Source organism: Micromys minutus, assembly GCF_963924665.1.
Source record: "Micromys minutus genome assembly, chromosome: 28".
NCBI lineage: Eukaryota > Metazoa > Chordata > Mammalia > Rodentia > Muridae > Micromys > Micromys minutus.
Window position 1 is genome coordinate 36,066,344 of NC_137963.1, and position 23,707 is coordinate 36,090,050.

Below are 23,707 nucleotides of genomic sequence, written 5' to 3' on the forward strand. Positions count from 1 at the left end.
GGTAGCAGGTGCCTCTGAACATCTCTACACCCCAGCCACCGCCTCCTCCTCTCTCTCGTTCTTCTCCTCCTTTCCCAACTCAGGGTCTCACTGTGTTATTCAGGCCGACTTTAAGCTCAGCCTTCTGACCACTGGGGTTACGGGTATCACCACACCCATTCTTTTTATGATTAGAAAAATGTTTATAAAGTGGTTTGCCTGTGATTACAGCTGTGCACTACATACATGCAGTACTCATGAAGGGCAGGTAGGACATTGGATCCCCTGAAACTAGAGCTAAGCCTGATACGATCTCTGTGTAGGTGCTGGGAACTGAACACAGCGGCTAACACTCTTAACTGCTTAGCCAGTTTTCCAGCCCCTTGGTTCTTAAGTGAAAACTGTGTCTAAACATCTACCGCAGACACCTGCTTGCTTCTGAATGCTTAGAGTCAGGGCTTCTCTGCCTTTCTTGTTTACTGCCTTATCCTAAAGGCATTGGAGATATGGAGAGGTGGAGGGGTTTTAGGTGAGTCCAGGTGCTCCCCAACACAGGGCCCCCTGTGGGGGTCTGACCTATGCATCCCTCACTGCATGTGAGCGCCTTCCCAAGCCTAGGAGTTCTGAGTGCTTTCTTCCCAATCTTGTCCAACACGCTTTCTAAAACCTTGTTGAGTTCACAATAACTAATAGCACATTTAAAACATTTTAATTTGCATCTATTTTTATGGTAAATATTTTCCAGTGCCAAAAGTGCCATTTTCCCTGGGATATGGTTTGCTTCAGTGCAGCCTCCTCTCCAGGGACAGTGTGTTCCTTTCCAGTGAGGCCATCAGAGGGGCAGGGGAGTTTACCCGTGGGTTGACCTGACCCTGAGAGCTCCAACTGCGCTTCACGGGAGCTTGGTTACCTGGAGATGTTCAGGGAATGCAGAATCTACATCTCCATCTGAAGTTCAGCATCGCCCTCTAAGATTTTAAGCCCGTGAGTCACAAATACAGTGCCCAGCCTCAGCATTTGGCCTGGGCATTCCTACCAGCTCCATTGAGTGGCACACACTGATTCTTTAAAGACATCTGTGAGGTACCTGGAGGCTTTTCAGTTGTTCACACCTCTGATGGCCCTGGCAATTTCACCCGTGTAATTAAAGTGAGCATGAAGACCTGAACCTCTTGATTTTCGTGATTCTGTAGGTTTTCTGGGTCAGGAGAATTGGGGAGCCATTTTGCCCTACGCACTTGTAGGAAGAGCTAATGTGATTTAAAACACTTTTAAGCACACGCTGCATGCCAGCTCCCGAGGAATCCCCTTGAAATCCTCCAGACACGTTTATGTGCTGGGGTTAATGCTACCTCCTTGTGAACCATACAGAGGAACTGTAATTTATCTGCCATTACCCAGGGTGGGACAGAGAGAGAACATGAACTGCTGTGGTCTGGCTGAGACCCCATGCTTTCCAACCCCCTGCCTTCTGGGAGGGAGGAGGCCTCTGAAAGCATCAAACCCGGATAAGTGAGGAGAGTGAACTGGCCTCCCAGGGGTCCTGCCCGCCCTGCTGTTGCTGGACCGAGTTCTAAGGCTGATGAGGGTTCTAAGGTTCCAGGGCCAGGAAGATGTATTCACAGGTCAGGCACTGCCTTTTGTGTCCACAGACACTGAACTTGTTCGACTGCTAGCATCTGTGTGCATGCAGGTGAATAAGGACCGAGGCCGGCCCAGCCACCGGCCACCCCTGCCCCACGCAAAGGCCAGGCAACCCTGGAGCATCCCCGTGCTACCTGACGACAAGGGAGGCCTGAAGGTTTGAACAGTGCTGGGGGTGCTGTTGCTTCCTGTGGTGAGGGCTGGATTGGTTTGGGGGAGGGCGTGTCAGCGTGACTGGCAGGAAAGCTGGGGAGCTCATAGGAAATGAGAGGACCTGAGGAGTCTGGGGCCATCACATTAGATGCTTTGCAAGAGTTTGGGCCCTAGAGCTGCTCCCCTCAACTTTAGGACAAGAAATCAACACAGTGGTGTAGAACCCCAATTTATAAATGGAGAGTTGTTGTTGTTTTTTTTTTTTTTTTTTTTTTTTTTTAAATCCTGCAGGATGTAGTTCTGAGCTGGACAGACCACACACGCACAGCACTGGGTTTGTGCTGTCTTGCCTGTGGGATGCTACTCTCTGACCCGGCAAAGCAGCTGCTTCTGAGAAGCTGAAAACACACTGTTGGCTTTAATGCCCTCTCTCTGACTGTAGCCCTCTGCCGCTTCCTGCAAGTGACGGATTCTCTCTTGGTGTTTCTCACTTTTCTCACCCTGCCCTGCCTGTTAAAGCCAAACTTACTTTATTCCCTGTGCTGTCTTGTGTACTGACTCCCCCTGGGGTCATTTGCTCTGGCCCGCCTTTCTCTGTGTCTTGCCCACGCTGGCCATACAGTGTTGTCTCCTGTGGCCATGACAGGAGCTCCAAGGAGTGCTGGGCTCTAGGCCTGGTTCTACACTCAGTTCCCGGAGAAGATGGGCTGGAGCCACAGATGGCTTGGGTTCTAGTTCTGTTGATCTCTGAGACATCTTTAGTGCAGGAAGTAGGCTGTAAGGAGAGGTGTCAGGGTTTTAGAGCTACCTCTTACAGCCTCTGCCTGTCCCCGGCTCAGGGGAAGGCCCTAAGCAGCCAGATCCTTGCCCTGCTCCATGTTTCTCTACATTACATCATTAAGGAAATGAGGGGCGGCCCAGAAAGGCTGGGGAGGGATTTGGTGAGGCATGCTCTTTCAGGAAGGGTGCTGTGGCTGCTTGGTAGCAACTGCCTTACACCAGGGAGAGGGACGCTGTGTGGGGCTTGTCTCTGGGCTTGTCCTGCTGTTGGCTACAGTTGACTTCTGTCTCTTCCCTCCCACACAGTCCTGGTGGAGCCGGATGTCCAACAGGTTCCGAAAGCTCAAACTCATGCAGACACTGCCACGTGGGCTGACTGCCAACCAGCCTTTGCCTTTCTCTGACGAGTCTGAGCTGGCGCTGGACTCCACCATGCGGGCACCCACGCAGGACAGGACTGGTCACTCTGGGCCACCTGAAGCAGCCCATGCAACCAAAGACACTGGTGAGAAGAGCTGCACCTGGGGTGGGTTCCGTCGGGGCACCAAGGCCCAGGGTCCACCCCTCCTGAACTCTTGCCGGCCATGAGATGAGACACAGGACCAGTGGCTGGTCTGGGAAACACTGGAAGTAGGCACAGGCCGTGGAGTGTGGAGTGGGCAGCAGTAACCAGCACTGGAGCCCCAAGGTCTTGTTCTTCACTTCCTACTGAGGCCCACAGGCCAGGCACGGCCTCTGATGGTTGGTCTCTTCACCATCCAGTGTGACTGGCTTATGGTACTGAAAGTGTTTTGAAACACAGTGAGTTCTCACAGTAACGTGGTGAGCCTCACCATGCGGGCACTGAGTTGAGGGAGGGCCTTGCCATTTTGCTGAAGGATTTTCAAACTGGAAGGAAAACAGATGAGATCCCACCCAGGATCGACCCCTGTTAGAGACAGACTATTGAGTGGGCATGCTCTATCCGACCCAGCACGGCAGAGGCTGGAAGCATACTCTGAGAGGACTTCAAATGCCTTCCATCTGTTAGTATATTGAACACCGATTGTTATTAAATATTTAAGTCCCCAGGAGAGCTGGATTTCCAGGATGTGGGGCCTCCAGCATCACTCTGCAGGCTGTGGTCACAGGGAGGACCATTTCAGGAAGCTTCTATTTGTTTGTAGGTCCTGGGAACCCAAGAAGAGAGAAGGATGATGTGTTATTGACAACCATGGTGAGTGGGGTGCCTAAAAGCATGAAAGGCAAGAGAGGTTGTGCCTGGCCTGTGGTCCCTTAGCAGAGCAGGGGCTTGTGTGCTAGTTACTGCTGCCCACTCTGTTACATTCAGCATGACTGCCTGTCCCTGGCTGCTTGATTCTGAGGAGGAAGGGTGTGAGTGTTTGCCTCCGTGGTAGCCGCAGGTTGGTCAGAATTGGTGCCATCAAATCATAGGAGATGCCAGCTGTGATCGAGGCCTTCTGAACATTTGGGGTTTCATACAACACAAGGCAGCCCTGGACTTGCTTTGTAGCCAAGGGAGACTTCACTTCTAGTCCTTCTGCCTCTGTCTCCCGGGTGCTGGGATGAAGGGGATCGATTATACCAAGTCACACAGTATCTGGGTCTCCTGTGTGCTGTTCTCTAGGGCAGCCCTAGAGCTTAGAGTCACATCCAAGTCCTGCCCGTGTTGCAGGGACCAGATGGGAGAGCATTAACAGGAAGACTCGCCATTCTGGCTAAGTGGGGGAGCTGAGGAAGGGTGTTTCTCGTCTGGAAAGAGCCTCAGTTTCCTGAGCTTACAATTAGGGTGAGCTAAGAGTAATGAAAGGTCCCTGAGGTCGTAGCAGAGGTCAGAGTTGGGAAACCAGGTTCTGTTCCCAGGGTTACCTCACAGTCCAAGAAGGCTTCCATAGCTCTGGCCAGTACAGCCTGTTAGACTTTCCACTGCTGAGACACAGCCTTTTGAGTACCACTTAAAAGGAAGTGTTTTTGTGTGTTTTGTTTAAGCGTACGGTTCTAGAGATTTCTGTCTATGATCTCTTGGTTCTGTGGCTGAGGCTCTGTGGTGACACTGAACGTCACATGAAGGAAAACCATTCTGTTTGTGTAGAGAAGAAGAGGGTCCCACATGTCACTGTGCCCATGGCAGCAGTTTACAGTCCCATGGGCACAGCACACTGCAGAAGGCTGGCCTTGAAGTCTGTCCAGCCGATCAGGTCCCTGTTAAACACCAGGTGTGTCATTGCCGAAGGGATGTGGCAGGTAGATCTGGCAGAAAAGATGCCTCAAACTAAGGGCGATTATTGTCACAGTGGTAGTTTTGAAGGGAGGTGGTCTTCCTAGAGGCCTTTAGCCTAGTGCTGTCTGACCTTGACTGTTACCTCACCTCTCTGGGCTTGGTGTTGTCTGTTAGCAAGTCTCCTGGTTAGAGCACCTTCGTGCAGAGATCCTAATTCAGGCCAGCAGAGGGCAGTGTTGTCAAGGACAGGCGAGCCTGAGCAACTCCTACCAAACCTATGTGGGGCAGGTAGGCACAGTCGCCAAGCAGAGTCGTCTTTGCCTTTGTTCACACTTTGCTTGTCCCTCAGGTATAGTTAGGGACCCCCAAGAGGATCAAGATCACGTCCAGAGTGAGTCATGGTGGCATTCTTGATTTTCATCCTTTGTGGGTTTTTCCTAAGCAGTTTTAGTATCTAGGAATGTGGGACCAGGTTCTATTGAGAACAGCAAACACCTCAGCACTTCCTAAGTGTTCAGCTCTGTACACTTTCTTACCCAACCTCCCCAGAGCTGCACAAAACCGGTGGCATTACAGTTTCCCCGTTGTGTGTTGGACCTGATTTATTAGCAATTTCCCATGATCTTTTCCATGTCATTAAAACCTTATTTAGCCACATCATGTTTAATAGCCGTGTGACAGGACATTCCATCACAGAATGACTTCACCCAAGACAGACCCATGGGAGCTGGGGAGGGGCGTCTGTAGCTCTTTGTAATTTAACAGCTCTGCTGAACGCCCTTATACTGCTCTCCCTCGGCTTCCCCGTTATTCCTCGGGCAAAGAACATGAAAGTCATCGGCTTCCAGAAGGGTCATAGAAATGCCCATCTGTGGTGGGCTGGCTCCCCCGAGTAGCCCAGCTCCTGTCAGATAGAGGAAGCTTGTCTGTTCCAGTGAGGATGATGCCCATTTACAGACTGGCAGATTAGCCTGTAAAAGAAGCCTGGGAGGCTTGCCCCCACTACTTGTGAGCAGCAGAGGGCACCAGTGGGCTCACTTGGTGGCCCATGGCGGATGGCTGTGGGCCCATGGCACTGTTGGCCCCAGGGTGGATGTTTGCAGCTACTGGTGCAAAACTGCCTGACTCTTTACCTACCCACGCCCAGGCAGGGTTAGCCGTGGGACGTCTGTCCCCGTGGAGGACCGTCTGGCACCATGTTCAGTTAAAATAAGCGTGGACATTGGAATGCTGCTGTAGACATCCAATGGTCAGCGCGGTGTGGATTTTACACTGACCCCAGTAGAGATTCACAGCGTAAAACTAAGTTACAGTTGAAGAAACTGTCTGTGGTGGAGGCATGGCTGGGGTGTGGCGGGCATGAAGGAGATATGGTTGGGCTCGAAGCCCCCAGACTCTGCCTCTTCCACCTGTCCCAGCATGGCACACGCTGGTTATAAGGCTCTGCACATTCTACTGGACCCTTGGCATACAGGGATGCCTGCATCCTGCCCGTCCTACACCTGGACTGTTCTTTGGCCCAATCCCCTTTGTCCTTTACTTTAGTGTCTCTTGTCTCTGGTTCACTGTCCCCGTCCTCATCTTGCCTTAGAGCAGTGGGTTACTGGGAGGAGAGTCTGCAATGCTTTCTGGGCTCCCGTTGCCACTGAGGAAGTGTGCAGAGGCGCTGTCATCTACGGTGCTGGGGCCTGAATCCTTCCCCAGTATGGAAGCTTCCTGGACCCATCTAATCCTATCTTGCCTTTTTCAGCTGCGAAATGGAGCTCCCTTCCCCCGACTCCCCAGTGACAAGCTGAAGGCCGTCATCCCACCCTTCCTGCCTCCGTCCAGCTTCGAGCTGTGGAGCTCCGACAGGTCGCGCACATGTCACAACGGGAAGGCAGACCCCACGAAGACTGCGCTGCCCCCAAGAGCCAACAGGGCCCACCCTCTGGGCTGCGTGGGCACAGACAGTGTAAGTCATCCAGTGGCTGGACTGTTACACTCCTCACAGAGATCCCGGTGTGTGGCTAGCAGAGGGACCTCAGACTCCAGGACCTAGGGTCACAGTAGCTGCTTTGTTCTTTACAGTGAGCGATGTCCCTTAGTCTAAGTAAATCCTATCAAAGAGCTGAGCATGTGGAAGGTTAAAGTGTCACAGGGACAGTGTGTGGAGGCAGGGACCTCTGTCCTCTCTAGAGAAACACAGTTCGAGGGTCCCCTCTAGCTCTGCCGTCTCTCCGTCAGTTGGTGAGGAAGTAGGACCGGACAGGGAAGCGACCTGGGGAATAACTGGTTGACTGTGGTTGGCCTGGTGGGGGTGGGTCAGGAATGGGGTTCTTGGACTCCTCAACTATATAATGTTGCTCAGAGCTGTGATCAAGAGCACACACTAGAGGCCCACTGTGTGCCCTCAGGGTGCTTTGACTTCAGTAAAATCTCCAACCTGGAGGTTTTGGCCGGTGTCGGAGCTGTCAGCAGCCCAGGTGTCTTTGGGAGTGTAGACTGTTTACAGTGTGGGTACAGTAAGTGGGTAGGTTGGGAGTGTAGACTGTTTATAGTGTGGGTACAGTAAGTGGGTAGGTTGGGAGTGTAGACTGTTTATAGTGTGGGTACAGTGAGTGGGTAGGTTGGGAGTGTAGACTGTTTACACTGTGGGTATAGTAAGTGGGTAGGTTGTAGATGAGGGGTGTAGGACAGGTCTCGATGCTTTGGTGCCTGTGGCATAGACACCTGGACGTCTACTGTGACTGTGTGGCAGGTCTGCTTCTAGGGCTGGGCACTCTGGGTAAGTGAAGTGAGGTAGGACTGTCATTTAGGCAGAGCATCCCTCGATTTCTTCACGTGGCTACCTTTTCTGAAAAATGTCACTAACCCCAAGGGCCTGGATGTCAATGTTCATGCTTTATTTCCCCAGCAAGTATTTTCTGACCCTTGGAGCACAGAGCAGCAGGCACAGAGCCTACCAGAGATGTCAGAACACCCGGAAGATGAATGTGTGCTCTGGGAGCCGGAAGGGCCTCCAGGGTCACCCATTGGAGGGAGAGCCTGCTCACCTCAGGCTGAATATTTTCTTACAGTGCCCTGTGTGCCGAAACATTGTGGGTAGGGCTATGGCTCCACTGAGGCTCATGGGAGAGGCAGGAGAATCTCTCCCAAGGACATAACCCTTCTGTGGCTGCATCTTCTCAGTCTCTCCTGTCAGAATTGCCTGTGTCCCAAGAGGCCTGAGATTATACTTATTTGTTCTGTTTTTCTCTTTCCTTCCTTCCTCCCTTCCTCTCTTCCTCCCTCCCTTTCTCCCTTCCTTCCTCCCTCCCTTCCTTCTTCCTTCCTTTCTCCCTTCCTTCCTCCCTCCCTTCCTTCTTCCTTCCTTTCTCCCTTCCTTCCTTCCTTCCTTCCTTTCTTCCTTCCTTCTTCCCTCCCTCCCTTTCTCCTTTCCTTTCTTCCTTCATTCCTTCTTCCTTTCTTCCTTCATTCCTTCTTCCTTCCTTTCTCCCTTCCTTTCTTCCTTTCTTTCTTCCTTCCTTCCTTCTTCCCTCCCTCCCTTCCTTCTTTCCTCTCTTCCTTCCTTCCTTCCTTCCTTTCTTCTTCCTTCCCTCCCTTTCTCCTTTCCTTTCTTCCTTCATTCCTTCTTCCTTCCTTCCTTCATTCATTCATTCCTTCTTCCTTCCTTCCTTTCTCCCTTCCTTCCTTCCTTCCTTCCTTCCTTCTTCCCTCCTTCCCCTCCTTCCTTCTTTCCTCTCTTCCTTCGTTCCTTCCTTCCTTCCTTCTTCCTTCCCTCCCTTTCTCCCTTCCTCCTTCTTTTCTTTTTTCCTCTTCTAGAAGATTTTATTTTTAGCATGTGTCTGTGAGTGCTTTACCTCTACATGTGTACAGTGTTTGCAGAGCCCAGAAGAGAACATCAGATCCTCTGGAGTCAGAATTGCAGACCATTGTGAGCTGCCGGGTGGGTGTTAGGAATCAAACCCGGGTCCCCCGAAAGAGCAGCAAATGCTTCTGACTTCTGAGCCATCTCTCCAGCTCCATGCTTCTGTCCCCTTGAGTTCTTAGCACAGGCACACTGTTGATAAGTGTCTCCAAGATGGTGGCACTTGACAGTATTCACAGGATCTAGAGATGAGGACACTGACCTGCCTTCTGAGGGCCGCCATCCAGTCCATTGCAGCCTTTGTTCCTTCTGAGTGCTTCCAGGACTGAGGACAGTGCATAGAGGAGAGCAGGTCTCTGAGTAGCCAGCAGGTCACCGAGGATCAGCAGAGCCAGTGGTTAGAGTAAGCTTGCATCATGGTGTGTGGTCAGGCTACGTGGGTGTCCAGGTTTCCGGGATAGAGACAGTGGTATGACAGAGAACCAAGCCTAGGCTGCCTTGGCAAGGACACATGCCTTTGACACCAAAGGACACAGTGCTATAATGAAGACTGAGAAGGATGGTTGGTGGAGGGCCAGGAGGCACAGAGGGACTGCCTGGGAGCCAAGGGAGTCTTGGCACAGTGTGGCACAGGTCCTCCTGTGGGGGGAGGGGCAGCCACAGCATTGTCACCTGGTGGGACTGAGATGGAGAGGAGTCCCAGACGTGTCTCAGGCTGAGAGCAGAGAAGTGCTGACAGAGGGAGGTGGACTCCAGGTAGACATTGTCTTGTATACACTGTGGCTTCTCCCAGCTTTCAGTGAGGGGTTTCCTTAGCACCTCCTGGAGGGAAGTCAAGCGGCCAGTGTTGGGATGGTGCGCCATGGCCCAGCCTGAGTTATTGGGTGGTTAGCAGACAGGTTAAGCTCTTTGTCACGGGACCCCCGGGGTCAGTGAGAGGGGCATGCGTGGGCTGCTGTGCTGTGTGGGCAGGAAGACAGGCCTTGTCCTAACTGCTGGGTTCACCTTGTACTCACAGGCTGCTGGCAGGCCAGTCAGATTCCCCAGTGTCTCCAGAAGCCCCATGTCCCCTGCCAGCTCCGGGAGCTTTAACCACTCGCCTCATTCCTCAGGGGGCGCCAGTGGCGTTGGCAGCATGAGCAGGCTGGGAGGGGAGCTGCACAACCGCTCAGGTGAGCAGTCCTGCCCCTGGACCTCCCGACCCCCGGACCTCCCGCCCTGGGACCTCCCGTCCCCGGACCTCCCGTCTCCCGTCCCCTGCTCCACTGCATGCAGCACACAGCTCTAACCTGAACCCAGCCCTGCTGCAGAGCCCGGATGAGTGGGGCTGGAGTGAGGGTGGGGGTCCGCTCTGTCATTGGCATTTCAGATCCCTATGCAGACATCTGCTCTAAGTTCTCTTGGAGTGGCCACTTCTAGCGAACTCTGTCCTAGGCTGTCCTATATTCTTGCTCATGCAAATAATGTCTCCTGAAATGTAAACAAACAAACCTGTTTCCTAGTTTGGTTTGTGTATGAGTGTGTGTGTGTGTGTGTGTGTGTGTGTGTGTGTGTGTGTGTGTGTGTGAGTGTGAGTGTGTGGGGGGGGAGCACATGTGTAGCACACCATGTGGAGGTCAGAGGACTGTTTGTAGGAGTCAGTTCTTGCCTTACTGCTGTGGGTCCCAGGGATTCCCCTCAGGTCGTTTGGTTTGTCAGGGGGTCATCTTGCCGCCTCCCAGGAGACATTCTCGGGCTTCCTCAGTGATCTCTGTAGTCTGAGCTCCGTATTAAAAAACACAAATGTCGCCGGGTGGTAGTGGCGGTGGTGGTGCACGCCTTTAATCCCAGAGGCAGAGGCAGGCCGATCTCTGAGGTCTAGGCTAGCCTGTCTACAGAGCACATTCTAGGATCGCCAGGGCTACACAGAGAAACCCTGTCTTGAAAAACAAAACACAAAGCAAATGAAAAACAACAAAAAAGAAACCCCTGCTTCCAACAAAAGCTGGTGTGGTTATTAGTTTGTTGCTAACAAGCTCACTGTGGGATTCCTCCTGCGCTTTTCACTTTCTACTGTGAGATTGGCTATCACTGAGTTGCTCAGGCAGGACTTGAACTTGCAGTTCTTCTGCCTCAGTCCTCCCCAGTACCTTCTGCGCCACCACGTCCAGCTAGTCAGTGCATTCCATCTTCCAGTTCCATGGGACGTTCTGGCAGGTACACCTGCAGGCAGGATCCAGCCGTACCGCTCCAGGTATACCGATTGCCCGTAGCTTCCTGGGAACCGCCCCAGGAAGTATGTGCATGCGTGTGTGTGTGTGTGTGTGTGTGTGTGTGTGTGTGTCTGTGTGTCTGTGTGTGTGTGTGTGTCCGTGTGTGTCTGCTCATCCGTGTATATATGAGTCCGTGTCAGTCCCAACCCCTCTCCAGGCTACAGTATACTCAGATCCTGAGAGGGAAATGGCAGTTAGGATGCAGTTAGAAGCTTCGAGCTCAGTGCTCACAGGTTGTGGCGTTAGGGATTTACGTGCACTGGCCCTGAAAGATACAAGCCAGCCCTTGCCCGCCCTGCTTCACTGTGGCCCTCAGCCCTCCCTCAGCTCCCTTGGGCCCTTGTGTAGCGCTCTTACAAGCCTGAACCTGGAGACAGCTCACAGTCTACCAGGAGGAAGGACTGCCACAATGCTCTCTCCTGTCTCTTGTCTCCTCAGGTGGCAGCGTAGACAGTGTCCTGTCCCAGATCGCTGCTCAGAGGAAAAAGGCAGCTGGCCTGTGTGAGCAGAAGCCCCGCCAACAGTCCAGTCCCGTGGGGCCAGCGACTGTCCCCAGCCCGCCTGAGCTCCCAGCCTCCCTCCTGGGCAGTGGTGGAGGCTCGTCCAGTGGCACCTCCAGCAGCAAGGTGCTTGTTCTCTGGAGACCTGTGACACCTGCAGACATGCAGAGTTGGGTTGGGAGGAGCCTCACTGGCGTCAAAATCACGAGCACTCCTAAACTTCCTGCAGAGGTCTGACAATGCTCCTGTAGGCCCGTGTTCTCTTCTCTAGTGTCGGGTGGGAGGTGGGATTGGGGGTGCAGGGAGGGGCTTGGGTGCCCACCTGCATGTGTCCATACTTTTCTCTTGAGATTGGGGTTAACACGGACAGGGGCAGCCTGCTGGATTAAACTGCAGCTCACTGAGTTTATGTCTTAGCAGACGTGTGAGAAATAGCCCATTTCCGCCCGGCTTCCTCTGGCTCCACAACGTTCTTATCCCAGCTCTCTTGCACAGCGAACGAAACCTCATAATTTGAGTTCCTTTTATAATTTAGTTCCAGAAGTTTCTCCCCAACACTTGAGTTTATTTCTGTTATGTTCAGAATTATTTATGTGAAGAACCTGTATAATTAAGTTTATTTTAGAGTTCAGCTATAGACTCCTCGGATATCTTGATGCATTTTCTTTAGAAGATATAAAAAGTTATATAATTAGTGTATTTCTCTTCACATTTTCTATGTGGCCACTCCCAGCTACTCATTAAAATAAGTCTACTAGCCGAGGGCTTTGAAATAGTTTTCTCCTTTGTTGTCTAAAATGTTCTGTTCTGTTCTGATGGTTTCATTAACTGTTGGAAACAGGCGTGTAAGCTGCTAACTTACCACATTGGGCTGCATGTGTCAACTGTAACAACATGCATGTATATCCTGATGAAAAGAAATTAGCTGCCAAAAGTATGTCCTAGAGACAGCCGATGAGTAATGTTTCAGATCTGAGGTCTCCTGATGCTTCGTAGCTTCTGATAGCTCTCCACACCCTCCTTCTGCCCCTGACTCTCGGGGTAGGGTCTGGGGAATCAGTTCCTGCCCCCAGAGAGTCAGTTTTAGCCATGGCTCTTAGAAACCACTGCCCTAGTCAGAGGACACTGAAATGGGCTTCCTGTTGCGGTCCAGTAGTAAGAAGACATGGAGAGCTTCTCAGCAGCTCTCCGAGGAAGAGTAGAAATTAGTCTTCAAAACTGGAGCCTCCTAGATCTGGAAGCAGGACGCTCACAGCTATGAGGTGTACATGAGGCTGGCTTCCTGCTCCTTCAGCATGGAAGCGGAGCCATTGGAAAGGCAGAAAGGGTGCGTGGGAGCGAAGAGCTCCCTCCACATCTCTTTAAGAGGGTTCAGCTTCTCCCTTCACCTCAAAGCTAGGGCTCAGCTCTGAACCTTCCATCAGCAGCCGAATCTGAGCTTCTTTCCTGAGCCATCGTTAGTTGTTTTTGTTTTAAATTTTTCAGTCAGTTGATGCTTTTCCAGGAACCTTCCTGTTACTGAGGTGGAGCTCAGCTCTGTGGTAGCAGTTCTGTTTTATGTGTCAAGGTCTGTTTTATGCCCTTGAGTGTGACCTGTTAGCCACTTAAGAAAAGCATGTGTCCTCTTGCTGCCTCTGGGAAGGGGACTCTGTGAATGTCACTCTGGTGTGGCCAGCTGTTGGAACGGTCCCTGTGTTTCATACCCTGACTCCCCAACCCCATCAGTCACTCAGAGCCATGGTAACATCTGTAACCATAGCAGATGGTCAGGTAATTTCTCTTTTCGGGTCTGTCTCTTCCCCACTTAAAGTTCTACACACGGTTGGGACTGTTATGGCTTGTTTGTTTTGAGACAGGAGTTCACTGTGCAGCCAAGACTGGCCTCATGACTCACAGAGATCCTTCTGCCTCTGCCTCCCCAGTGCTGAGATCAAAGATGTGCAGCAATAGCTTGGTGATTATTGTATTTTAATGACCCTGTATTGTGCTATAGGGTTTCTCCATCTCTTAAAATTGGGAGCAAGGTGGGTTTTTATGATACTGCAAGAAAGAATGTAGTACCAATAGCCCTCAAACTCTGGAATCTTCCACACAGTCAGGTCCAGTGATGGGTGAAAAGGAAACCCCTTCCAACTGGGGTTCATTATGCAAGTTAGATTCAGCATTAGAAAAATCAATGACTATGGCACACCATATAACAGATGAAAGAATAAATGAAGAAAAAACACATAACATTCAGAATCCAAGGGCTGGAGAGATGGCTCCATGGTTAAAAAACACTGGCTGTCCTCCCAGAGGACCCAGGTTTGATTCTCAGCACCCACGTGGTGAGTCTCATCCATCTGTAACTCCAGCCCCAGGGGATCTGACGCCCTCTTCTGACTTTCTAGGAGACCTAGCATGTTTGTGGTGCACAGAAGCTAGAACACAAAGCAGCTATGGAGGGGAGTTCCTGAATTAGGTGTAAAAAAAGCAGCGGGATCACAGTTGCTGGTACAGACCCAGTGCTCTCCTGCTGCGGAGGCAGGATGCCGTAATACAGAGGTGCTTACAGCCTGTGCTGGAGACCACAGTCGGCGGCACACAGGGAAGGACCCCAGCTCTGCCCCTAGATAGCACGCCTGACCATACGGAAAACCATAGGAAATCTGCAGGTGCTCAGTGCTAATAAACTACTTTAGCAAGGTCAGAAAAGGAGGCCGCGGGCTTGGCTGTCGCTCAGATAATACAAGGTCAGTATATGGCCAGTTGCATTTCTTTATATCAACAGTAAACAATTAGAATTTTTTTTAAAAATTGGCTTTATTGTGTGTGCATCAGCATTTTGTGTGCATCTGTACCACGTGTGTTTACAGGTACCCAGAAGTCAGAAGACGGTATTGGGATACTGGTGTTAGTGATGGTTCTGAACTGCCTTGTGGGTGCTGGGAACTGAACGTGGGTCCTCGGCAAGAGCAACAAGTGCCGTCTCTCCAGCCCCAATAATCAGAATTTTTAATTTGACATTTTATAAATATCATGTACGTAAGATTATATGAAAATGTAATGTGTCTAAATTTAGTAAAATGTGTAGAATCTGTAGGTTGGAAACGGGAACACTGGTAAATCCCGGAAGCTCAGTTCTGTGGAGAGATGGGAGGCCCAGTGTTGTTTAAGTGTGAGCTACCCCTGGGGCAGCAGCAGGATGGGGTCCAAACCGGGCTTCCTGGACGTCCGTCCCTGCCGCTATGCGTCCGACACACCCTGGCTAGATCCGCTGCTGACTAGGCACCACCCTGTCACATGACACGGCGTCTACCCTCGTCTCCGCCCCACACCAGCTTCGATTTTTGTTTTATGTCCTGTGCAGAAACTGGACCCCAGCAAACGGCCACCCTCTGGAACTGCCGCTACCTCTAAAAGCACCTCTCCCACGCTCACGCCCTCCCCGTCTCCCAAAGGCCACACTGCCGAGTCCTCGGTGTCTTCCTCCTCATCCCACCGACAGTCTAAGAGCAGTGGGGGCTCCAGCAGTGGCACCATCACCGATGAGGGTGAGTCCCCAAGGGTCCCGAATCCACGCCTGTCCCTTTGCCACGGTGAGCGTAGTCCCAGCCGAGGAGGGCACACGTCCCTTCCCTGGGCGTAAGCATATTTGAGTTAGGCCGCCATGCAGTGCACAGGACAGCGTCCTCACAGTTCTGGCGACGGGGGTCGTATTCGAACCAGCTTAAGGAGAGAGATTAACTGGCTCGTAGGGTGGCTGTCTGGATGAAGCTTCAGGTGTGTGTGGGTCCAGGGTTTTCTGCAGATCTTGGAAGGGCTTCAGTCCTAGCCAGCAGCTTTCGGCTTCCTTCTTCTTTGTGCTGACTGCCACCCACAGAACGATCATCAACCACGCTCATCTCAGTGAGTCCTAGCAAAAACCCCAGGGGTCCAGGTCACAGGGACCTGCCTCCCCGTGAATTCTAAGCTTGCAATAGCTACACTGGTGCTCACTGCTGAGAGAGTGGAAGAAGAAAACCAGTCTCCAGTATCTTCTTAGAACCGACCTGCCACCCCAGGACCTTTGCACCTGCTGCTCACACTCCCTGCATGCTGCCTCTGCTCAGGTTGTTCCTTCATTTATTGTCAGATGTCTCAGGGATACCTTGGCCACCTCTGTTCAGCATCTCAGGCCTTGTCCTCCACCCACCCTGCTCTCTCCTTCCTTTCTCTTTGGCTGTCAGCCTGTGTGTCTTCCGTGTCTGGGGAGCCCCTGTTGAGCATGTCCTTGGATTTCTCCTAGTCCCAGACACTGCTTTGCGTCCTCTCCTGTCCTGCCTGTTCTGGTGCCCACCTCCACACCCTGACCTGGGTCCTTCTGGCTCTGCTACCGTGGCACTGTGGAGGCCGTGGGCTCCACACCTTGAGCCTCACCTGCAGTGCCTGCCTGCTCTGGCGCCATTCTCAGACCAGCCGAGGACTTCTGGCCTTAACCATGGCATTGCGTGTGCACTCTCGCACAGCTTTGATTCCCAGCAGCTGTAACTTCCAGAACCGACCGCCTGCAACCCCAGCCCAGTCCACCCTGGTCTCTGCAGACTAATCTGGGCTTTCTGCCTAGGGAAGGAGTATGGCTGAGCACCCTTAGCCACTGGGTGGTGTGCGTGTGTGTGTGTGTGTGTGTGTGTGTGTGTGTGTGTGTGCACGCACGCGCATGTGCGCGCGCTCGCACTGATGTATCTTTCTGGCCTGCGGTTTCTTAGGTGAATCTTACTAGATAACCACATCTTAGAGAAGTGTAGGACCCACCCACTCTTTCTGAGTTTTACCAAAGTCAAAATACATTTTGTAAAAATCCCCATCTCTTTCTCATGAAGATGAACTGACTGGAATCCTTAAGAAGCTATCACTGGAGAAATACCAGCCCATCTTTGAGGAGCAAGAGGTAAGAATGTTGTTCCAGGGTCTCAACTAAGACGTACCGTCAAAGTAAGGGCTTTCACATGTAATGTCCCTCTGTCCACCAGTGTCTGAGTCCCTCCCAGTGGCGCAGGGCCTGAGATCTCCCTTGTTCTGAAGTCTGTAGAGCTGTGAGCTCTTCTTTGTATCGTGAACAGTTTTGTTACACAGGCTGCAGACAAGCCTCCTGTGAATCTGAATCTTAGAAGTGTCTAGGAACAGTGTCAGCTGTCATCTGAGTTACTGTGCCGTACTACCCACAAATCACATTTCAGCTGGGCGTGGTGGCTCATTCCTGCCATCTCAGCACTCAGAGCACTGAGGCAGGAGGATTGCTATAGGTCCCAGGTCATCCTGGACTACAGAGGGAGACTGGGGCCTGTGTGAAAAACCAAGATGCTTGGGCTGAATTCAGAGCAGCTGCCGTTGGGTATTGGGTTTCCTTGTTGGGGATGAAAATGTCTTAAAACTGGGCTGAGACTGGGGGGTGGGGGTGGGGTGGGGGTAGTGCTGGTGACAGACAGTTGCCTGGCATGTCCCAAGTTCTAGGTTCAATTCCCAGCACTGCTCAAAACAGGTGTGGCTGTGCACACAACCCAGCACTTGGGAGGCTGAGGCTGAAGGAAGTTCAAGGTCGGCCCTGGATACTGGAGACCCTGCCCTCAGAACGAATATCCTGACACAAAGTGTACTGATTTAATTACATACTTTAAACACAGATGCATTTGGTGAATTGTAGAGCAAGTGGGTTATATATCAATCAAATTTAAAAATTCACTGTATTAACCAAATAAAATGCCCTGCAGGCCACCAGCCCTGGGCTGTGATCACTGGTTTAAGCTTCTCTGGGGACAGCTTGGGACATAAAAGCTGCTGTCACCATCCCCTCAAGCTGGGGGTGCAGCTGTAGACAGATGTGCACACAGCCTTCCTCCTTGACTTTCTTCCTGTCCTGTCCTGTCTGTCTGTCTGTCTCCTTGGCCTTTGAAACTTCTAGAGCGTTTCCTGATTCCTGGCTGCTGCCTGCTCTTCTTTGAGGTGTCCACAGAACATGAACCAGCGTGTACCTCACTTCTATTTCCTGAGATGTGTGGCCCTCATCCCCAAAGTCTGGTGTGGCTCTGAAACCCCAGCGATCACACGCGCACCATGTGTGCAGGTCCGGGTGGATGGGACTGGCTTCTTTGGGTATGGGAGCTTCCCCCCAACTTCCTGGGATGGGAAGCCTATTAGTCTCTCTCCTAGAGCAAGGCCATTTTTTTTTTTTTTTTGGACTCGTAGGCAGGCCAATAGGACCGAATGTCACCTGCAAGGACTCGGATACAGTTACACATGTCTCTGCTGGTGTCTCTGCCTTGGTTCTCCATGACTCTTCTCCCTCTCCTGCCCCTACTTATCTCTCAGGCTGTCTTTCCACAGTGTGCACCTCTTGTCCTGTAGGGGGACATGCGGTGAGCGCTCCCATGCACTCTGTGTCACTACATGCGATCACATGGGGATTCCCTTCCTAGTGGCAGAACCCTGTCCCCAAGACTTCCCTCTATTCATTTTAAATCATCCTACAACACCTCTGGTGAAAGCAAAGGGCTAGGCTGTGAACCATTAGTCTTGAAGTGTCAGGCCAGACTTGGAAATAGGGAGTCATGGTGGGATCCCATAGAAAGCCCCTCTGCACGGCCCTCTCTCCCCAGGTGGACATGGAAGCCTTCCTCACGCTCACCGACGGTGACCTGCAAGAGCTGGGGATAAAGACGGATGGCTCCCGGCAGCAGATTCTGGCAGCCATCTCCGAGCTGAACGCAGGCAAGGTACTGTGTCCAGCTTCCCCATGCCCACCTTGTTTGCCACCAGGATCCCAGGATGGTCCCTTTAAGTCTCCTGGCAAGTGGCAGAGTTGGTCTGCTTGCACACTCCTGGTGACTGAGAGCCCACTGCCCTTCCCATGTAGCCTGTTTGCCTTTCAGGTGCCTCTCTCTACAAGGCTGCAGCTCCTCCCATCTACACACACATTTCCTCAGGTGGTTCCAACCCTTGGGAATGGTATTGCCTCTGGCAACAGTGTGTGAGGGAAGCCCTGGGATCACACTGAGTGTGGGAGGAGTCTCAAGACAAGACATTCCCTCCCTGGGCCTCCCTGTCCCGTCCTGTCCACAGTATATGGGCCAGGGCTGTTGTCTGAGCTGCCTTGCCTAGCAGAGTCCCGACCAATGTCACACACCACTGTCTGTCCTATGTCAACATCGATGCCTGGTGTTAGATTTCATCACCTTTAAAAGTGAATGTCAGCAGTGTCCCCTCCACGGCACACACCACACGAACACTGGCTGCTGGCAGGCTGCTCGGTCCCTGTGCCTCCTGCCCCTTTCTTGTCCAGCACTTGGCTCAGCAGCCAGGATGTTCGCCTAACTACCGATTTCCCCATCCGTGCCTACCAGCTCCCTGCTTGTGGAGCAGTAACACAGTATCTTCTTCCTTTTTCTTCATGGTTTGGCTGTTGCACTATGTGAGGTGAGGCAGGAGCATGGCCAGGCTTCTGGTTTCTTCTCTGCCCCGGGGATTGTGTTCTGCAACAGTGAACAGATGATCAGTGCCCAAGCAAGAAAGGCGTTATGCCGCCGTTTGTCCTCTACAAGTCACTCTGCAGACACGTCTCTCTCAGCCCTGATGAGGCCAGAGTCTGCACAGCTGCCTGGCAAGGGAGGAGAGGCTCTTAGACTTGATCCTGTGTGGTTTCCACGTTGGGCGTCTAAGGCAGGAGCTGAACCCAGGGCTTCTGGCCTCTCACCCGCCTCTTCTCTGTTGCATAGTGGCTGGGCCAGTGGCTGCTGCCACTTCTGCTAGGTGACCTTCCGTGAGTGAGTGAGCACCACGCAGGCACTGCATTGCCGGCGTCCTGGTCTACCCTGTGAGCATCTCTGCAAGTGTCTTACCTGGGCAGCGGGTAGGCAGGGGAGCCCAGCTCAGAGGCAGATGGTTATCCTTGACTTCCAGCCCAATAAGGATCCTGCTCTGCTCTCAAATGTGAAGACTAAGGAGGTACAGGCAGACCGGAGGCCAGTCTCCACGGACAGGAAGGGTGTCAGCTAGAGAACAGGTCTTGGCTAGTCCGCCGAATCCTCACAGACGCTCTGAAGCATTGACTTAGTCAGGGACAAGAGTGTCCTGGGCACCATGTGAGTGCTCATTGCTGAGCATCTCTGTGACCAGCGCTGTGCCATAGACGCCACATGCACAGAGAGGTGGAGGAATTTGTGCAAGGTCACACAGCCAGGAAGAGGCAGAGGCTGGATTGGAACTCAGCATGAGGTGCTGTGTTCTCTATGTAGAGTGGGGTCTCTAGGCAGGGCGTGGGGCCCTCCTGAAGAAGTGGGGGTGGAAGCAGGGACAGAACAGGCCATGGAAAGCATCATGGGGAAGTCAGCGGGTGCAAGGGTAGGATCGTGCAAAGGGTCACGGAGTGTTAGGGGCTGTGGACTGGGGTTTCTGCCTTACTACTAGCCTTGAGGGTAGACATGTGGCTAAAGGAAGGATGGCAGGGAAGCTAGCTTAGACCAGTTCAGGAAGAGAACCAGAGAACGTTCTTAATGCAGATGGTGAGGAGAGGCAGGGGCTGGCCCCACAGGATTGACATGGGGGGTGGCAGGGATAATGCCACTGTGACCTCTACCCTGTGAAGCTGTGGGCTCCTTGGCCCAGGGAGACAAATAGAAGGGTGTGTGTCCTCAGTAGACATGACTTTCCTCAACAGAGCAGGTGACAGATCGCCACAAACACCCCAAGGGCATTTCCCAGGACTGCAGAGCATCTGCTGTTCTCTACCAGGCTGACGGCCCTCTGCCCCCTGGTTAGCACAGGCCTGCGCTCTGTTCTGAGCATGGCTCCTTCACAAGCAGGTGGGTCAGCTAGTCCTCCTTGGAGCATTTGTGGGGAGAAGCCCCCGAGTACCTGATATGCTGAAGCCTGCACCTGCCAGGCCAGGTGACCTACCCGAGTCACTCCCAAGAGAAGGCCCTGTTGTCCAGGCACAGGCGACTGGAAAGGGGCGGAGCCAAAGCGTGTTAGAGGAAGTCGTGATGGGGAGAAATGCAGTGTTATGACAGATTGGCTGGATGCAGCTCTCAGATCCTGGCCTGCTGGGCCCTGTTTGGAGACTCCAGCTCCTCAGTGAGGCTGAGCATGAACTTTTCGACGCTTCGATCAGTAAAGAGGACCCACGCCGACGGCTGCATCTCTGAGGTGCCAGAGGGAGGTCTTTGCTTCTTGTCACCTGGGTCCACAGCATGGTGGGAGAGGCAGAACATCAGCTGAGTAGGTCTAGAAGGCACTTGATTATTTTAAATTACTTCTTATGCATATGGGTGTGTTTGCCCTGCATGTATGCTCGCATTCCACATGCATGCAGTACCCAAGGAGGCCAGAAGATGGCACCAGATTCCCGAGACTGGAGTTCTGGGTTTAAAGTGCTGGGAGTCCAACCAGTGTCCTCTGGGAAAGCATACTTTAAATGCTGAGCCATCTCTTCAGCCCCTGGAGAAGCACCTTTTAAAACGACACTGGAATGGGACCATGAGTGGGCCTTGCAGAGAGGAAGGGGGATTTCTTTCTGTTTGTGTCCTGATGGAAGTCTTATAAGAAGTGCTCCAGCATTGGAACCTAGATATTTTTGTTTTCAAGTGAGGCCTAAGGATGTGCTTCCGTTGATAGAATGCTCACCTGGCATTCGTGATGTCCTGCGTTTGATTCCCAGCACAGCATAAGACAGTACCTGTGGTGGTGTGTGCCTGTACACACAACACCCAGGTTGGGAAGTGAGGGGCCGTCGAGGTGAAGACCATCTTCACTGAGACAGCAAGTCCAAGGGCAACCCGAGACACAGGAGAGCCTTGTCCAGGAAAAGCAAAATCGGGAAATGAAGGTCATCCTTACCTGCTTAACAAGCGCAAGCCAGCCTTGAGCAAGGAATGCATGTCCCGTGTGTTATCGGCCTAAGAACACCATCTAGTGAAGTGCTATAGAGCCTCTGTCTGCCAGCTCTCCACAGCGAGTGTGCGCACGCATCTGCCGCTAGGCCCATGAGTCCGCAAAGCCAGTCGCACCCTTCCTTCCCGGGTTCTTAGCCTTTGCTTCTTTATCTCCCCTTTCTCTGAGATTTTTTTTAAAAACTAAGTTTGTACAGTATAGAAATGATTAAGGACTTTTGTAAGGAATCGTGTTCCCCTCTCTTGGAGGCTGACACTGTTCTCTTTGGGGCAAATTTCTCTGCAGTGTCTTGTACCTAGTGGCTCTTAAAGAACAAAAAACAAGCCTCCCCCCCCCCCCAAAAAAAAACCCAAAAATACTATGGCTGAGATAAGTTTGGGTCTATACTTTTATATCTGATTTTTGTTGTTCATCATGAAATCTATGTGGTTACTCATGGCCTTAAGAATGCTCTTGGGGTTTTTCTTGGAGCCTTGCTGTATTCAAGGCCCTTCTGCTAACTGCTAGGATGACAGGTATGTGTTTCTATGCCCTGCAGAGTTCTTACTGATGTAAATTTACATAGGTGTGCTAAATTTGTTTCCTGAAATCCCTGTTTGCTGGTATATGGCTACCCACTCGTAGATGCAGCAGACAGCTCCATATGAAGGCTGCCCAATGTCCTCAGGATAGAAATCTACCACCCAAAGAGCCAGGCCACATGTGTGTCATCCTGAGTTTCATTCCAGAAGGTACCGTGGATGTCCTGCTAGCAGTGAGTGTAAGGCCCCATTCCCTGGAAGCCTCATCAGCATTGAGCACTGGTGGTTTGCTTTTCTTCAAATTGCACGCATGTGTCAGAAGGTCCAGAGGGAGACTCCTCTAGCTGTTACGCGTTTATAAAATGAAAGGGAAGAACCCTGAACTCTGGCCTTTGTGCATGGGCACTTTCTTTCACAAAGAACAATCTTCCAGAGATAGTACCCGTCCCCTTTTAGACAGCCTTACTGATTAGCCCTGGCTGTCCTAGAACTTGCTATGTAGATCAGATTCCCCTTGACCTCACAGAAATCTGCCTGCCTCAGCCTCCTGAGTGCTGGGAAGAAAGGGGTGCACCAACAGGCCCAGCTGCTGATACACTTCTAACTTGCTTTAAGTTTTAACCACATCTATTCATAATTTAGAACATTCAGCCTGACTGCTGTCCCCTAGTCAGGACCTGCCTGTTGCCCATGATGGGTCCAATCTACAGATGAGGAAACTGAGGCCCAGAAAGGTGGAGAGGTGAAAGGGACAGGTGGGATTTGAACCCAGACTGTTGTTCTTTTAATCCATGTTTAACCTGTGTGTGTCTTATTGCTGGCATTCCATGGGGCTCTTCTAGGGGCTGAAGAAACAGCCACATCTACCTTTTCTCACATCAGAATGGGTGGGAGAGGCTTGGGGCTTTGTAGGGATCTCGTTGCATTCCTGAAATTGGGCAGGTGAGGCGCTTCCCACCAGTCAGGTGGGCCCCCAGTCTTACCTCACTCACGGACAAGACTCTTGCACCCTGAGGTCTCCTTTCACCAGAAGCTGACTTTGTGGGTACCAGGAACTTCTGACTCAGTCCTGAACTCGACTCTGGCAATTAGGCAGTTGTTTCCCTCGGAATACTCATGGTTTTTAAGAGTCCAGGGAGCCTCAGCCACAGTCAGTTGAATGAATGGCCTTAGATCTAACAGGACTTTGTGTCTGTTTCTGTTCTGTCCACAGGGGCGTGAGAGGCAGATTCTACAGGAAACCATTCACAACTTTCACTCTTCCTTTGAGAGCAGCGCCAGCAACACCAGAACCCCTGGCAACAGTCCCTGTATGTGAGCTTCTGTGCTGTGACCTCAGTGTGAGCAGGCTGAGCCTCAGTACTCCTCACATAATACCAGGCCCAACCTGATGCCCCAAACTGCCACATTACATATTGGACCATTCACTGTCCCCTCCACCGGGACAGCCCTGGTGATACTTGTGCTGTGGACTCTTGTGTAGACTGAGCCTCACCACTTGGCTCTGAGAACACAGAGGTTTCCATGGCCCTTGACAAGCCAGTGGGTGCCATGTCAGGACGTATGTGTGGTGAACTGAGGACTCGGTTATTATTGAGGCCTTAGGTTCCACCCGGGTGGTCCCAGAGGACAGAAGCTAGTCCTTTGGTATGAGCAGGTGTGAGCATAGCACAGCTGGGGTGGGGGAGGGGATGGGGGAAGTGGCAGCCAATGCTATCCGGACTGGGTTAAGTCCATGGGGACAAGGTGTCACTCAGTGCCTGACCTCGCTCTATGGAGTGGAAGCACTAGAAAGACTGTATGTGGGGCGGGCCTGGCTCCAGCTTAGCCAGTGTTTTCTAAGTGATGCACGCCTTTCTGCTTCGTCTCCTGAGCCTTGCTTTGCCTCTTGGGATTTCCCAAGA

General features: G+C 52.1%; 1 protein-coding gene across 2 annotated transcripts in view; it reads left to right on the top strand.

Moving 5' to 3' along the window:
* Positions 1-23,707, top strand: part of ANKS6 (ankyrin repeat and sterile alpha motif domain containing 6) — a gene marked incomplete at its 5' end in the record, with an annotated part of 39,122 nt that overhangs the window by 14,145 nt on the left and 1,270 nt on the right. Inside the window, 10 exons of one of the 2 annotated variants that reach the window (XM_080940125.1) lie at positions 1,632-1,780; positions 2,863-3,061; positions 3,723-3,772; positions 6,528-6,731; positions 9,646-9,799; positions 11,318-11,505; positions 14,729-14,912; positions 16,221-16,288; positions 17,994-18,110; positions 23,017-23,113. In XM_080940125.1, coding sequence (XP_080796251.1) covers positions 1,632-1,780; positions 2,863-3,061; positions 3,723-3,772; positions 6,528-6,731; positions 9,646-9,799; positions 11,318-11,505; positions 14,729-14,912; positions 16,221-16,288; positions 17,994-18,110; positions 23,017-23,113 — 1,410 coding nt within the window. The remainder of the gene's footprint in view (positions 1-1,631; positions 1,781-2,862; positions 3,062-3,722; positions 3,773-6,527; positions 6,732-9,645; positions 9,800-11,317; positions 11,506-14,728; positions 14,913-16,220; positions 16,289-17,993; positions 18,111-23,016; positions 23,114-23,707) is intronic. The other variant, XM_080940126.1, reaches the window with a different exon arrangement.